Source organism: Tachyglossus aculeatus, chromosome 4 (genome assembly GCF_015852505.1).
Source record: "Tachyglossus aculeatus isolate mTacAcu1 chromosome 4, mTacAcu1.pri, whole genome shotgun sequence".
In the NCBI taxonomy this organism is placed as follows: domain Eukaryota; kingdom Metazoa; phylum Chordata; class Mammalia; order Monotremata; family Tachyglossidae; genus Tachyglossus; species Tachyglossus aculeatus.
This window is the reverse complement of record NC_052069.1, coordinates 424,182-439,744: the sequence shown is the minus strand read 5'-3', so window position 1 is coordinate 439,744 and position 15,563 is coordinate 424,182. Positions and strand designations below refer to the sequence as shown.

The following is a 15,563-nucleotide window of genomic DNA, read 5'->3' as shown; positions in this document are numbered from 1 at the left end:
ACATATTTAGTACTCTATTTATTTATTTATTTTACTTGTACATATCTATTCTATTTATTTTATTTGGTTAGTATGTTTGGTTTTGTTCTCTGTTTCCCCCTTTTAGACTGTGAGCCCAATGTTGAGTAGGGACTGTCTCTATATGTTGCCAATTTGTACTTCCCAAGCGCTTAGTACAGTGCTCTGCACATAGTAAGCGCTCAATAAATACGATTGATGATGATATTTATTTTGTTGGCATTATTCTAAGCTCTGGGGATGACACAGGTTGTATCTACCCCAGGAGTAGTAGCATCCAGAGGCCCCCACGGCCCAAGCGCCTAATACAGTGCTGTATGCATAATAAGTGCTTATTGATTCATTCATGCAATCAGTCATATTTAGAAGCAGCGTGGTTCAGTGGAAAGAACCCGGGCTTCGGAGTCAGAGGTCATGGGTTCTAATCCCTCCTCCGCCACTTGTGGCCAAGTCACTTCACTTCTCGGTGCCTCAGTTCCCTCATCTGCAAAATGGGGATTAATACTGTGAGCCCCACGTGGGACGACCCAATTACCATGTATCCCCCCCAGCGCTTGGAACAGTGCTCGGCACATAGTGAGCGCTTAACAAATACCGTCATCATCATCATTTATCTAAGAGATAAATCATCATTATCTAAGAGAAGCAGCGGGGCTCCGTGGAAAGAGCCCGGGCTTTGGAGTCAGAGGTCATGGGTTCAAATACCGGCTCCGCCAATTCATTCATTCATTCAATTGTATTTATTGAGCGCTTACTGTGTGCAGAGCACTGTACTAAGCGCTTGGGCTGTGGGGGCCCCTGGATGCTATACTCCTGAGCACTGTACTAAGCGCTTGGGAAGTACAAGTTGGCAACATATAGAGATGGTCCCTACCCAACAGTGGACTCACAGTCTAGAAGGCCAATTGTCAATCAATCAATCAATCGTATTTATTGAGCGCTTACTGTGTGCAGAGCACTGTACTAAGCGCTTGGGCTGTGGGGGCCCCTGGATGCTATACTCCTGAGCACTGTACTAAGCGCTTGGGAAGTACAAGTTGGCAACATATAGAGATGGTCCCTACCCAACAGTGGACTCACAGTCTAGAAGGCCAATTGTCAATTAATCAATCAATCGTATTTATTGAGCGCTTACTGTGTGCAGAGCACTGTACTAAGCGCTTGGGAAGTACAAGTTGGCAACATATATGGCATATGGCAACAATTGTCAGCTGTGTGACTTTGGGCAAGTCGCTTAACTTCTCTGTGCCTCAGTTCTCTCATCTGTAAAATGGGGATGAAGACCGTGAGCCCCCTGTGGGACAACCTGATCACCTCGTAACCTCCCCAGCGCTTAGAACAGTGCTTGGCACATAGTAAGCGCTTAATAAATGCCATCATTATTATCATTTATTGAGCGCTCACTGTGTGCCGAGCACTGTACTAAGCGCTTGGAAAGTACAGTTCAGCAACAAAATGATGATGCTGCTCAAGAACAGAGACTGTTTGTCCCCCTTTCCCGGGGTCATGGCCGGGAAGGGTGGGGGGGGGAGGGCGTCGGGGCCCCGGCGGGGGTGCGGGACGAGGGTCCGGCCTCGGGACACCCCCCAGCGTTGAGACGGCCGCGATTGGCTTTTTCAGTGAACCCGAATTTGCGGAGTGCCACTCTGGAGGACTGCGCCCTGTGCCAGGAAACCACCTCTTCTTCGGAGCTCGCTGCCAAGGCCAGAAACGGCGACTTCGAAGGTATCCTGAAATCCCTCCCTCTCCATCATCATCATCATCATCAATCGTATTTATTGAGCGCCTACTATGTGCAGAGCACTGGACTAAGCGCTTGGGAAGTACAAGTTGGCAACATATAGAGACAGTCCCTACCCAACAGCGGGCTCACAGTCTAAAAGGGGGAGACAGAGAACAAAACCAAATATACTAACAAAATAAAATAAATAGAATAGATACATACAAGTTAAATAAATAAATGAATAGAGTAATAAATATATACAAACATATATACATATATACAGGTGCTGTGGGGAAGGGAAGGAGGTAAGATGGGGGGGATGGGGGGGGGACGAGGGGGAGAGGAAGGAGGGGGCTCAGTGTGGGAAGGCCTCCTGGAGGAGGTGAGCTCTCAGTAGGGCCTTGAAGGGAGGAAGAGAGCGAGCTTGGCCGATGGGCAGAGCAATTGGGGCATTCCAGGCCCGGGGGATGACGTGGGCCGGGGGGCGATGGCAGGACAGGCGAGAACGAGGCCCGGTGAGGAGATTAGCGGCAGAGGAGTGGAGGGTGCGGGTTGGGCTGGAGAAGGAGAGAAGGGAGGAGAGGTAGGAGGGGGCGAGGGGATGGACAGCCTGGAAGCCCAGGGTGAGGAGTTTCTCCACTCCACACACCCAAAGCCATCCGGGCCCAGAAAGGGCAAAGGAAACATGGCAAAACCCAGTGAGCTGAACAGTGTCAGCCGTCCGGTCCGTCAAATATACTGAGCACTTGTGTTTGCAGAGCACTGTAATAATAATAATGGCATTTCTTAAGCACTTAATATGTGCAAAGCATTGTTCTAAGCGCTGGGGAGGTTACAAGGTCATCAGGTTGTCCCACGGGGGGCTCACCGTCTTCATCCCCATTTTACAGATGAGGTAACTGAGGCCCAGAGAAGTGAAGTGACTTGCCCAAAGTCACACAGCTACATTCATTCATTCAATCGTATTTATTGAGCGCTTACTGTGTGCAGAGCACTGGACTAAGCGCTTGGGAAGTCCAAGTTGGCAACATATAGAGACGGTCCCTACCCATCAGTGGGCTCACAGGCTAGAAGGGGGAGACAGAGAACAAAACAAAATATAGTAACAAAATAAAATAAGTAGAATAAATATGTGCAAGTAAAATAAATAAATAAATAGACTGAATGGGAGATGTATCTACCACATGAAGCAAGTTTCTCCCTTTTCACCTGATTCATTCATTCATTCAATCGTATTTATTGAGCACTTACTGTGTGCAGAGCACTGTACTAAGCACTTGGGAAGCACAAGTTGGCAACACATAGAGACGGTCCCTACCCAACAGTGGGCTCACAGTCTAGAAGGAGGAGACAGAGAACAAAACCAAACATATTAACAAAATAAAATTAATAGAATAGATATGTACAAATAAAATAAATAAATAAATAGAGTAATAAATGTGTACAAACATATATACAGGTGCTGTGGGGAAGGGGAGGAGGTAAGGCAGGGGGATGGAGAGGGGAGGAGAATAAAATAAGTAGAATAAATATTTACAAGTAAAATAAATACCTAGACTGAATGGGAGATGTATCTACCACACGAAGCAAATTTCTCCCTTTTCACCTGATTCATTCATTCATTCAATCATATTTATTGAGCGCTTACTGTGTGCAGAGCACTGGACTAAGCGCTTGGGAAGTCCAAGTTGGCAACATATAGAGCCGGTCCCTACCCAACAGTGGGCTCACAGTCTAGAAGGGGGAGACAGACAACAAAACCAAACAGATTAACAAAATAAAATGAGTAGAATAAATATGTATAAGTAAAATAAATAAATAAATAGACTGAATGGGAGATGTGTCTACCACATGAAGCAAATTTCTCCCTTTTCACCTGATTCATTCATTCATTCATTCAGTCGTATTTATTGAGGGCTTACTTTGTGCAGGGCACTGTACTAAGCACTTGGGAAGTACAGGTTGGCAACATATAGAGCCGGTCCCTACCCAACAGTGGGCTCACAGTCTAGAAGGGGGAGACAGAGAACACTAAGTGCTTGTACAGTATAACAGATATATAGATATGTAACAATATATATAACAGAGTTTAATCCCGACTCCACCACTTGCCTGCTGTGTGACCTTGGACACGTCACTTAACTTCTCTGGCACTCGGTTTCCTCATCTGTAAAGTGGAGATGAAGATTGTGAGCCCCGTGTGGGACAACCTGATAACCTTGTATATATCCCAGAGTTTAGAACAGCGCTTGGCACATAGTAAGCACTTAACAAATATCATCATCATTTCTCTGTCCCTCAGTTCCCTCATCTGGAAAATGAGGATTCAATACCTGCTCTCCCTCCTACTTGGATTGTGAGCCCCGCGTGAGACTGCCTGATTACCTTGTATCTACCCCAGCGCTTAGAACAGTGTTTAGCACACAGTAACTGCTTAACAAGTACTATAATTGTTTTTATTTATCATTAATCATATTATTAATTCTAATTATTGTTAGAGAAATGATGTAGCTTAGTGGAAAGAGCCTGGGCTTGGGAGTCAGTGGTCGTGGGTTCTAATCCCAGCTCTGCCACCTGTCCTCTGTGTGACTTTGGGCAAGTCACTTCACTTCTCTGGGCCTCAGTTCCCTCATCTGTAAAATGGAGATTAAGACTGTGAGCCCCACGTGGAAGAAACTGATTACTTTGTATCTACCCCAGTGCTTAGAACAGTGCTTGGAACATAGGAAGTGCTGAACAACTACCATAATGATCATAATAATTATTATTAATAATAATCCCCGGGGCAGGTGCAATTGATAGACCGTGGGCCCACTTAATTATCTTGTATCTATCCATATTTATATCTCTGTGTATAGCTAACTATAGCTATATAGCTGTATAGATAGATAATTATAGACAAATAGATAGATAAAGAGATAGATAGACCTCCAGCTCTTAGTATGATTCTTGGCACATAGTAGGTGCTTAACCAATACCATAGCTATTATTATTATTATTATTATTATTATTATTATTATTATTATTATTATTATTATTATTATCATCATCATTATTACAGCGTGGCATAGTGGAAAGAGCCTGGGCTTTGAAGTTAGAGGTCGTGGGTTCAAATTGCTCTGCCACTTGTCAGCTGTGTGACTTTGGGCAAGTCACTTCCCTTCTCTGGTGCCTCAGTGACCTCATTTGTAAAATGGGGACTAAGACTGTGAGCCCCCCGTGGGTCAACCTGATCACCTTGTATCTACCCCAGCGCTTAGAACAGTGCTTTGCACATAGTAAGCGCTTAACAAATACCATTATTATTATTAGAACAGGTCTCTGCCCCCAAGGAGCTCACAGTCTAGCAGGGGACACATACATTAAAATAAATTCCAAGTAAGAGGAAACAGTAGAGTGTAGAGCTGTGGACAGCAGGGCTCAGGGCAGACATTCATTCATTCAGTCGTATTTATTGAGCGCTTACTGTGTGCAGAGCACTGGACTAAGCGCTTGTGAAGTGCAAGTCGGCAGCATATAGAGGCGGTCCCTACCCAACAGCCGGCTCACAGTCTAGAAGCGGGAGACAGACAACAGAACAGAACATGTAGACAGGTGTCAAAGTTGTCAGAACAAATAGAATTAAAGCTATATGCACATCATTAACAAATAGTATAGTAAATATGTACAAGTAAAATAAATAGAGTAGTAAGTCTGTACAAATATGTAGACAAGTGCTGTGGGGAGGGAAAGGAGGTAGAGTTGGGGGGATGGGTAAGAGGAGAGGAAAAAGGGGCCTCAGTCTGGGTCATGAGTAACAGAAGCACTTAGATGGTGCGGAAATCTCCTGCTGACAAAATTGGCAGCTTCCAGCTTCAGTGAAATCAATCAATGGCATTTACTGAGCTCTTTCTCTTACTGAGCCCTACTTAGAGCTCACCTCCTCCAGGAGGCCTTCCCAGACTGAGCCCCTTCCTTCCTCTCCCCCTCGTCCCCATCTCCATCCCCCCCATCTTACCTCCTTCCCTTCCCCACAGCACCTGTATATATATGTATATATGTTTGTACATATTTATTACTCTATTTATTTATTTTACTTGTACATATCTATTCTATTTATTTTATTTTGTTAGTATGTTTGGTTTTGTTCTCTGTCTCCCCCTTTTAGACTGTGAGCCCACTGTTGGGTAGGGACTGTCCTTATATGTTGCCAACTTGTACTTCCCAAGCGCTTATAACAGTGCTTTGCACACAGTAAGCGCTCAATAAATACGATTGATTGATTGATTATTGTGTGCACAGCACTGTACTAAGTGCTTAATAATAACAACAACAACAACGATTGTGATATTTGTTAAGCATTTACTATGTGCCGGCCACTGTATTAAGCGCTGGGGTGGATACAAGGAAATGGGGTTGGATCCAATCCCTGTCCCTTGCGGGGCTCACAGTCTCAAACCCCAATTTACAGATGAGGTAACTGAGGCTCAGAGAAATAGAAATGCCTTGCCCAAGGCCACACAGCAGACAAGAGGGGGAGCTGGGATCAGAACCCATGACCTTGCAGCTCCCAGGCCTGAGTTCTATCCACTACGCCATGCTGCTTCCCACGTGCTGCTTGGGAGAGCACAGTACAACACAGTTGCTAGACAGGTTCCCTGCCCACAATGACCTTCCTGTCTCCCCTAGGATAATAATAATGATCAATCAATCAATCAATCGTATTAATTGAGCGCTTACTGTGTGCAGAGCATTGTACTAAGCACTTGGGAAGTACAAGTTGGCAACACATAGAGACAGTCCCTACCCAACAGCGGGCTCACAGTCTAGAAGGGGGAGACAGGGAACAAAACCAAATGTACTAACAAAATAAAATAAATAGAATAGATATGTATAAGTAAGATAAATAAATAAATAAATAAATAGAGTAATAAATATGTACAAACATATATGCATGTATATTGTATACATATAATGTATACATATATACATATATAATGATGGCATTTGTTAAGCGCTTACTATGTGCCAAGCACCATTCTAAGCGCTGGTATTTGTTAAGCGATTACTATGTGCCAAGCACTGTTCTAAGCACAGGAGTAGATACAAGATTATCAGGTTGTCCCACGTGGGGCTCACGGTCTTCATCCCCATTTTACAGATGAGGCCACTGAGGCCCAGAGAAGCGAAGTGACTCGCCCAAAGTCTCACAGCTGACAATTGGCCGAGCCTGGATTTGAACCCATGACCTCTGACTTACAAGCCCGGGCTCTTTCCACCGAGCCACGCTGCTTCTAGGATGTGCTCCTCGTATGTTCCCGGTTCCAGAATGGGCATGGCCTCCTCCGTTAATTCAGACCTTTGCGCCCGAGGTGTGCCCCGGGCAGAACTGACCCGTCAATGAACGGGATGTACTGAGCGCTTCCCGTGGGTGGAGCACCGTACTGAGCCGCTCTTGTTTGTGCAGATCCGCCCGAATGGGTCCCCGACGAAGCGTGCAGCTACTGCACGGCCTGTAAGGCTCCGTTCACCGTCATCCGCCGGAAACACCACTGTCGGAGCTGTGGCAAGGTGAGGAGCGCGGATGGAGGGGGGGGGGCCCTTACAAAAACGTTCAGGCCACGTTTCTCCACTCCTCAAAAACTCCAGCGGTTGCCCATCCACCTGCTCATCAAACCGAAAACCCTCGCTTTCGGCTTTAATAATAATAATGGCATTTATTAAGCGCTTCCTATGTGTAAAGCACTGTTCTAAGCTCTGGGGAGGTTACAAGGTGATCAGGTTGTCCCATGGGGGGATCACAGTCTTCATCCCCATTTTCCAGATGAGGGAGCTGAGGCCCGGAGAAGTGAAGTGACTTGCCTAAAGTCACCCAGCTGACAATTGGCGGAGCTGGGATTTGAACCCATGACCTCCGACTCCAGAGCCCGGGCTCTTTCCACTGAGCCACGCTGCTTCCCTTTAATGCACTCAATCCCCCTGCCACCTCCTGCCTCACCTTACTACTCTTGTATTCCAACCCAGCCCGCACATTGCGCTCCTGTAATATAGCACCTTCGCACTGAGCCTCCATCTCGATTATCATCATCATCATCAATCGTATTTATTGAGCGCTTACTGTGTGCAGAGCACTGTACTAAGCGCTTGGGAAGTACAAGTTGGCAACATATAGAGACAGTCCCTACCCAACGGTGGGCTCACAGTCTAAAAGGGGGAGGCAGAGAACGAAACCAAACATACTAACAAAATAAAATAAATAGAATAGATATGTACAAGTAAAATAAATAAATAAATAGAGTAATAAATATGTACAAACATATATACATATATACAGGTGCTGTGGGGAAGGGAAGGAGGTAAGATGGTGGGGGTGGAGAGGGGGACGAGGGGGAGAGGAAGGAAGGGGCTCAGTGTGGGAAGGCCTCCTGGAGGACGTGAGCTCTCAGTAGGGCCTTGAAGGGAGGAAGAGAGCGAGCTTGGCGGATGGGCAGAGGGAGGCCATTCCAGGCCCGGGGGATGACGTGGGCCGGGGGTCGATGGCGGGACAGGCGAGAACGAGGCCTAACGGTGAGGAGATTAGCAGCGGAGGAGCGGAGGGTGTGGGCTGCGATGGAGAAGGACAGAAGGGAGGTGAGGTAGGAGAGGGCGAGGTGATGGACAGCCTTGAAGCCCAGGGTGAGGAGTTTTTGCCTGATGCGCAGATTGATTGGTAGCCACTGGAGATTTTTGAGGAGGGGAGTAACATGCCCAGAGCGTTTCTGGACAAAGACAGTCCGGGCAGCAGCATGAAGTATGGATTGAAGTGGGGAGAGACACGAGGATGGGAGATCAGAGAGAAGGCCGATACAGTAGTCCAGACGGGATAGGATGAGAGCTTGAATGAGCAGGGTAGCGGTTGGGATGGAGAGGAAAGGGCGGATCTCACCACCGACCCCTCGCCCATGTCCTGCCTCTGACCTGGAACTCCCTCCCTCCTCCCATCCGACAATGACTCTCCCCAGCTTCAAAGCCTTATTGAAGGTCCATCTCTTCCAAGATGCCTTCCCTGACTAAATCCTCCTTTCCTCTTCTCCCGCTCCCTTTGGCGTCACCCTGACTCGCTCCTTTTATCCATCCCCGCTCCCAGCCCCACAGCACTTGTGTCCGTATCTGTAATTCATTCATTTATATTAATGTCGTTTCTCCCCCTCTAGACTGTAAGCTTGTTGTGGGCAGGGAATGTGTCTGTTTATGGTCATATTGCACTCTCCGAAGTGCATAGTACAGTTCTCTGCACACAGTAAGCACTCAATAAATATCAATCAATCAATCAATCATATTTATTGAGCGCTTACTGTGTGCAGAGCACTGTACTAAGCACTTGGGAAGTACAATTTGGCAACATATAGAGACGGTGTGTCTGTTTATGGTCATATTGCACTCTCCGAAGCGCATAGTACTGTGCTCTGCACACAGTAAGCACTCAATAAATATCAATCAATCAATCAATTGTATTTATTGAGCGCATACTGCGTGCAGAACACTGTACTAAACTCTTGGGAAGTACAAGTTGGCAACATATAGAGATGGTCCCTACCCAACAGTGGGCTCACAGTCTGGAAGGGGGAGACAGAGAACAAAACAAAACATATTAACAAAATAAAATAAATAGAATAGATACGTACAAGTAAAATAAATAAATAAATAGAGTAATAAATACGTACAAACATATATACATATATACAGGTGCTGTGGGGAAGGGAAGGAGGTAAGGCGGTGGGGTGGAGAGGGGGAGAAGGGGGAGAGGAAGGAGGGGGCTCAGTGTGGGAATCAGTCAATCAATCAATCAATCATATTTATTGAGCGCTTACTGTGTGCAGAGCACTGTACTAAGCGCTTGGGAAGTACAAGTTAGCAACACATAGAGACAGTCCCTACCCAACAGTGGGCTCACAGTCTAAAAGACTGGGAAGGCCTCTTGGAGGAGGTGAGCTCTCAATAGGGCCTTGAAGGGAGGAAGAGAGCTAGCTTGAATGAGTAAATGAATGAATAAAGGTGGGTCAGGGGAATTGGTTCTCCCCTCCTGGTGGGGACTGAGATGATGATGGCATTTGTTAAGCGCTAACTATGTGCGAAGCACTGTTCTAAGTGCTGGGGAGGTTACAAGGTGATCAGGTTGTCCAACGTGGGGCTCACAGTCTTAATCTCCATTTTACAGATAGGTAACTGAGGCACAGAGAAGTTAAGTGGCTTGCCCAAAGTCACACAGCTGACAAGTGGCGGAGCCGGGATTAGAACCCATGACCTCTGACTCCCAAACCCGGGCTCTTTCCACTGAGCCACACTGCTTCTCTGGCGATGGTCTGGGGAGGAGGGGCGGGGGTCTGGTCGATGCAGAGCGGAAGGTGGGCACAGACCCCTCCAGCTGCAGCAGCGGAGAACCCACCAAGGCCCCAGGATTCCACAGGCGAATTCCTCGTGTCTTTTCTGTAGACACCACCCATGACATTCATTCATTCATTCATTCATCCAAGGCCCTGCTGAGAGCTCACCTCCTCCAGGAGGTCTTCCCAGACTGAGCCCCTTCCTTCCTCTCCCCCTCGTCCCCCTCTCCATCCCCCCCATCTTACCTCCTTCCCCTCCCCACAGCACCTGTATATATGGATATATGTTTGTACATATTTATTACTCTATTTATTTTATTTGTACATATCTATTCTATTTATTTTATTTTGTTAGTATGTTTGGTTTTGTTCTCTGTCTCCCCCTTTTAGGCTGTGAGCCCACTGTTGGGTAGGGACTGTCTCTATATGTTGCCAATTTGGACTTCCCAAGCGCTTAGTACAGTGCTCTGCACACAGTAAGCACTCAATAAATATGATTGATGATGATGATGATGATGCTTCAATCGTATTTATTGAGCGCTTACTGTGTGCGGAGCACCGTACTGAGCACTTGGGAAGTACAAGTCGCCAACAGATAGAGACAGTCCCCACCCAACAACGGGCTCACAGTCTAGAAGGGGTAGACCGACAGTAAAACAAAACATGTAGACAGGTGTCAATGCCATCAAAACAGATAAAATAGAACTATAGATATATACACATCATTAATCAGCGTGGCTCAGTGGAAAGAGCCCGGGCTTTGGAGTCCGAGGTCATGGGTTCAAATCCCGGCTCTGCCACCTGTCAGCTGTGTGACTTTGGGCAAGTCACTTCACTTCTCTGGGCCTCAGTTCCCTCATCTGTAAAATGGGGATGAAGACTGTGAGCCCCCCGTGAGACAACCTCATCACCTTGTAACTTCCCCAGCACTTAGAACAGTGCTTTGCACATAGTAAGTGCTTAATAAATGCCATTATTACTATTATTAATAAAATAAATAGAATAATAAATATGTACAAATATACACGAGTGCCTGTGGGGAGGGGAAGGGGGTAGGGCCTTCCTACCTTCCTCTCCCCCCATCCCCTCTCCATCCCCCCCATCTTACCTCCTTCCATTCCCCACAGCACCTGTATATATGGATATATGTTTGTACATATTTATTACTCTATTTATTTATTTATTTATTTTATTTGTACCTATCTATTCTATTTATTTTATTTTGTTAGTATGTTTGGTTTTGTTCTGTCTCCCCCTTTTAGACTGTGAGCCCACTGTTGGGTAGGGACTGTCTCTATATGTTGCCAATTTGTACTTCCCAAGCGCATAGTACAGTGCTCTGCACATCGTAAGCGCTCAATAAATATGATTGATGATGATGATGATGATGATTCAATCGTATTTATTGAGCGCTTACTGTGTGCAGAGCACCGTACTGAGCGCTTGGGAAGTACAAGTCGCCAACAGATAGAGACAGTCCCCACCCAACAACAGGCTCACAATCTAGAAGGGGGAGACTGACAGTAAAACAAAACATGTAGACAGGTGTCAGTGCCATCAAAACAGATAAAATAGAACTATAGATATATACACATCATTAATCAGCGTGGCTCAGTGGAAAGAGCCCGGGCTTTGGAGTCCGAGGTCATGGGTTCAAATCCCGGCTCTGCCACCTGTCAGCTGTGTGACTTTGGGCAAGTCACGTCACTTCTCTGGGCCTCAGTTCCCTCATCTGTAAAATGGGGATTAAGACTGTGAGCCCCCCGTGGGACACCCTCATCACCTTGTAACTTCCCCAGTGCTTAGAACGGTGCTTTGCACATAGTAAGCGCTTAATAAATGCCATTATTATCATTATTATTAATGAAGTAAATAGAATAATGAATAAGTACAAAAATACACGAGTGTTGTGGGGAGGGGAAGGGGGTAGGGCAGAGGGAGGAAGTGGGGGTGATGGGGAGGAGGAGCAGAAGATAACGGGGGGCTTAGTCTGAGAAGGCCTCTTGGAGACCCAGAGACCCAGACTCCACGACACAGTCAGTCAGTCATCCTATTTATTGGGCGCTTACTGTGTGCAGAACTACTTGGGAGAGTACACTGTAACAATAAAACAGACACTTTCCCTGCCCACAGTGAACTTACAGTCTGGAGAGGGAGACAGACACTAACATAAATACATGACAGATATGAGCCCACTGTTGGGTAGGGACCGTCTCTATGTGTTGCCAACTTGTACTTCCCAAGTGCTTAGTACAGTCTGCACACAGTAAGCGCTCAATAAATACGAATGAATGAATGAATGACACAAGGGCTGGGCGGCTGGGAGGCTGGCAGCAAGGAGGAATAAAGGGAGCAAGTCAAGGTGGTGCAGAAGGGAGAGGGAGAAGTAGAAAGGGGGGAGAAGTCAGGGAAGGCCTCTTGGAGAAAAGGGGCCTTCAGAAAGGCTTTGAAGGTGGGGAGAGCCATTGTCTGTCAGAGCAGTAAGCGCTCAATAAATACGATTGAATGAATGAATTTGGAGAGGGAGGGCATTCCAGGCCAGAGGCAGAAGGTGGGCGAGAGGTCGGCGGCGAAATAGATGGGATTGAGGTATAGTGAGTAAGTTGGCAGTACAGTGCTCTGCACACAGTAAGCGCTCAATAAATACGATTGAATGAATGAATGAATTCATTCAATCGTATTTATTGAGCGCTTACTGTGTGCAGAGCACTGTACTAAGCGATTGGGAAGTCCAAGTTGGCAACATATAGAGACGGTCCCTACCCAACAGTGGGCTCACAGTCTAGAAGGGGGAGACAGACAACAAAACAAAACATATTAACAAAATAAAATAAATAGAATAGATATGTACAAGTAAAATAAATAAATAGAGTAATAAATATGTACAAACATATATACATATATACAGGTGCTGTGGGAGGGGAAGGAGGTAAGGCAGGGGGGATGGGGAGAATGAATGAATTAGAGTAGTAAAGTGTGCAGGCTGGGTTGGAGTAGGAGAGTAGCGAGGAGAGGTAAGAGGAAGCAAGGGGATTGAGGGCTTGAAATTCGGCCCCTTGGGGTCTGAGGTTTGCCAGGGGTAGATTGGACCAAGGCAGAAGGGATTTAATAATAATAATGGCATTTATTAAGCCCTTACTGTGTGCAAAGCACTGTTCTAAGCGCTGGGGAGGTTACAGGGTGATCAGATTGTCTCCTGGGGGGTTCACAGTCTTCATCCCCATTTTGCAGATGAGGGAACTGCGGCCCAGAGAAGTGATGTGACTTGCCCAAAGTCACACAGCTGACAATTGGCGGAGACAGGATTTGAACCCATGACCTCTGTCTCCAAAGCCCAGGCTCTTTCCACTGAGCCACACTGCTTCCTCTACTAAGCCACGCTGCTTTTGGATTTTGGTCCAGTCAGTCAGTCATATTGATAGAGCGCTTACTGTTTGCAGAGCACTCTGCTAAGTGCTTGGGAGAGTGTATTATAGCAATAAACAGATACATTCCCTGCCCCTGACGACCTTACAGTCTAGAGGGGGAGACAGACATTAATATAAATAAATACAATTACAGACATGGACATATCCGGGCGAGAAGCCAGAGAGAGAACCACCTCGGGTGGCCCCGTATAGGGAGCCTCGGGAGACTGGGAGAATTTGCAGCTCAGACTGAGCGGCCCCATTCGTGGGGACCTGGGAAGGGAACAAGGGAATACCGGGCCCACCCCTACCCCCGAGACGCAGCCTCGGCTTGGATGGATTCATTCAATCCTATTTATTGAGCACTTACTGTGTGCAGAGCACTGTACTAAGCGCTTGGGAAGTACTAGTTGGCAACTCCAGGAGGCCTTCCCAGACTGAGCCCCCTCCTTCCTCTCCCCGTCCTTCCCCTCCCCACAGCACCTGTATATATGTTTGTACGTATTTATTACTCTATTTATTTATTTATTTTATTTGTGCATATTAATTCTATTTATTTTATTTTGTTAATATGTTTTGTTTTATTGTCTGTCTCCCCCTTCTAGACTGTGATCCCGCTGTTGGGTAGGGACCGTCTCTAGATGTTGCCAACTTGTACTTCCCAAGCGCTTAGTACAGTGCTCTGCACACAGTAAGCGCTCAATATATATGATTGAATGAATGAATGAATGAGTGAATGAATGAATGAATGAATGAACATATAGAGACGGTCCCTACCCAACAATGGGCTCACAGTCTTTTCGTAGTGGATGGAGCCTGGGCGTCAGAAGGTCATGGGTACTAATAATCCTTTTTCGGTTGTGTGGCTTCGGGCAAGTCACTTCGACTTATCTGGGCCTCAGTTCCCTCATCTGTAAAATGGGGATTGAGACCGTGAGCCCCACGTGGGACAGGGACTGTGTCCAAACCGATTTGCTTATATCCGCTCCAGCGCTTAGTAATAATAATAATGATGGTATTTGTTAAGCGCTTACTATGTGCAAAGCACTGTTCTAAGTGCTGCAGGGGATACGAGGTGATCAGGTTATCCCACGTGGGGCTCACAGTCTTAATCCCTATTTTACAGATGAGGGAACTGAGGCACAGAGAAGTTAAATGACTTGCCCAAAGTCACACAGCTGACAATTGGAGGAGCCGGGATTTGAACAACCCATGACCTCTGACTCCAAAGCCTGTGCTTTTTCCACTGAGCCTGGCACATAGTAAGCGCTTAACAAATACCATAATCATTATTAATAAGTCACTGCACAGTGCATCCAAGAAGGGCGTCCGAGAAGCAGCGTGGCTCAGTGGAAAGAGCCCGGGCTTTGGAGTCAGAGGTCATGGGTTCAAATCCCAGCTCCACCCATTGTCAGCTGTGTGACTTTGGGCAAGTCACTTCACTTCTCTGGGCCTCAGTTACCTCTTCTGTAAAATGGGGATGAAGACTGTGAGCCCCCCGGGGAACAACCTGATCACCGTGTAACCTCCCCAGCGCCTTAGAACAGTGCTTTGCACATAGTAAGCGCTTAATAAATGCCATTAAAAAAAAAAGGGGGCGACTGGGCGGGTGAACATTGTGGGTCTGTGTGTGTGTTTCAGATTTTCTGCTCCCGCTGCTCTTCCCATTCAGCTCCTCTACCTCGCTACGGCCAGATGAAACCAGTCCGCGTGTGCACTCACTGTTACATGTTCCACGTCACGCCCTTCTACAGCGACAAAGCCGGCGGCATCTGACCCCGGGACCGAGGGACTCGTAGCCAGGTGGCTGGCCGCGGCCCACGCCCGGGACCGGCGTGGAGGAAGAGACCGGGGGTGGGGATGGGGGGGCCGGGGAGGGGCCGTGGGGGGACCGGGGTGGGGGGCGGGGAGGGGTGAGGAGGCTCAGTACACCCATCGCTCTCCATTTCGTACCGGTGGTTTTTCTTGCGTTTTCCTGAGCTGCCGACAAGGAGGACGGAGAACCCCCAGGCCTTCCCAGTCTGCTGTAATTCTCCAAAATTAACGTTCCCCCGGAAGAGCGTGGAGCGGTCC

General features: G+C 47.0%; 1 protein-coding gene across 2 annotated transcripts in view; it reads left to right on the top strand.

Moving 5' to 3' along the window:
- The window catches only part of ZFYVE28 (zinc finger FYVE-type containing 28), a 184,978-nt gene extending 169,640 nt beyond the window's left edge, over positions 1–15,338 (top strand). The window contains exons 11-13 of one of the 2 annotated variants that reach the window (XM_038745215.1): positions 1,639–1,743; positions 7,188–7,291; positions 15,132–15,338. In XM_038745215.1, the coding sequence (XP_038601143.1) occupies positions 1,639–1,743; positions 7,188–7,291; positions 15,132–15,266 (344 nt within the window). In that variant the 3' untranslated portion in view covers positions 15,267–15,338. The remainder of the gene's footprint in view (positions 1–1,638; positions 1,744–7,187; positions 7,292–15,131) is intronic. The other variant, XM_038745217.1, reaches the window with a different exon arrangement.
- The last annotated feature ends 225 nt before the right edge of the window (positions 15,339–15,563 follow it).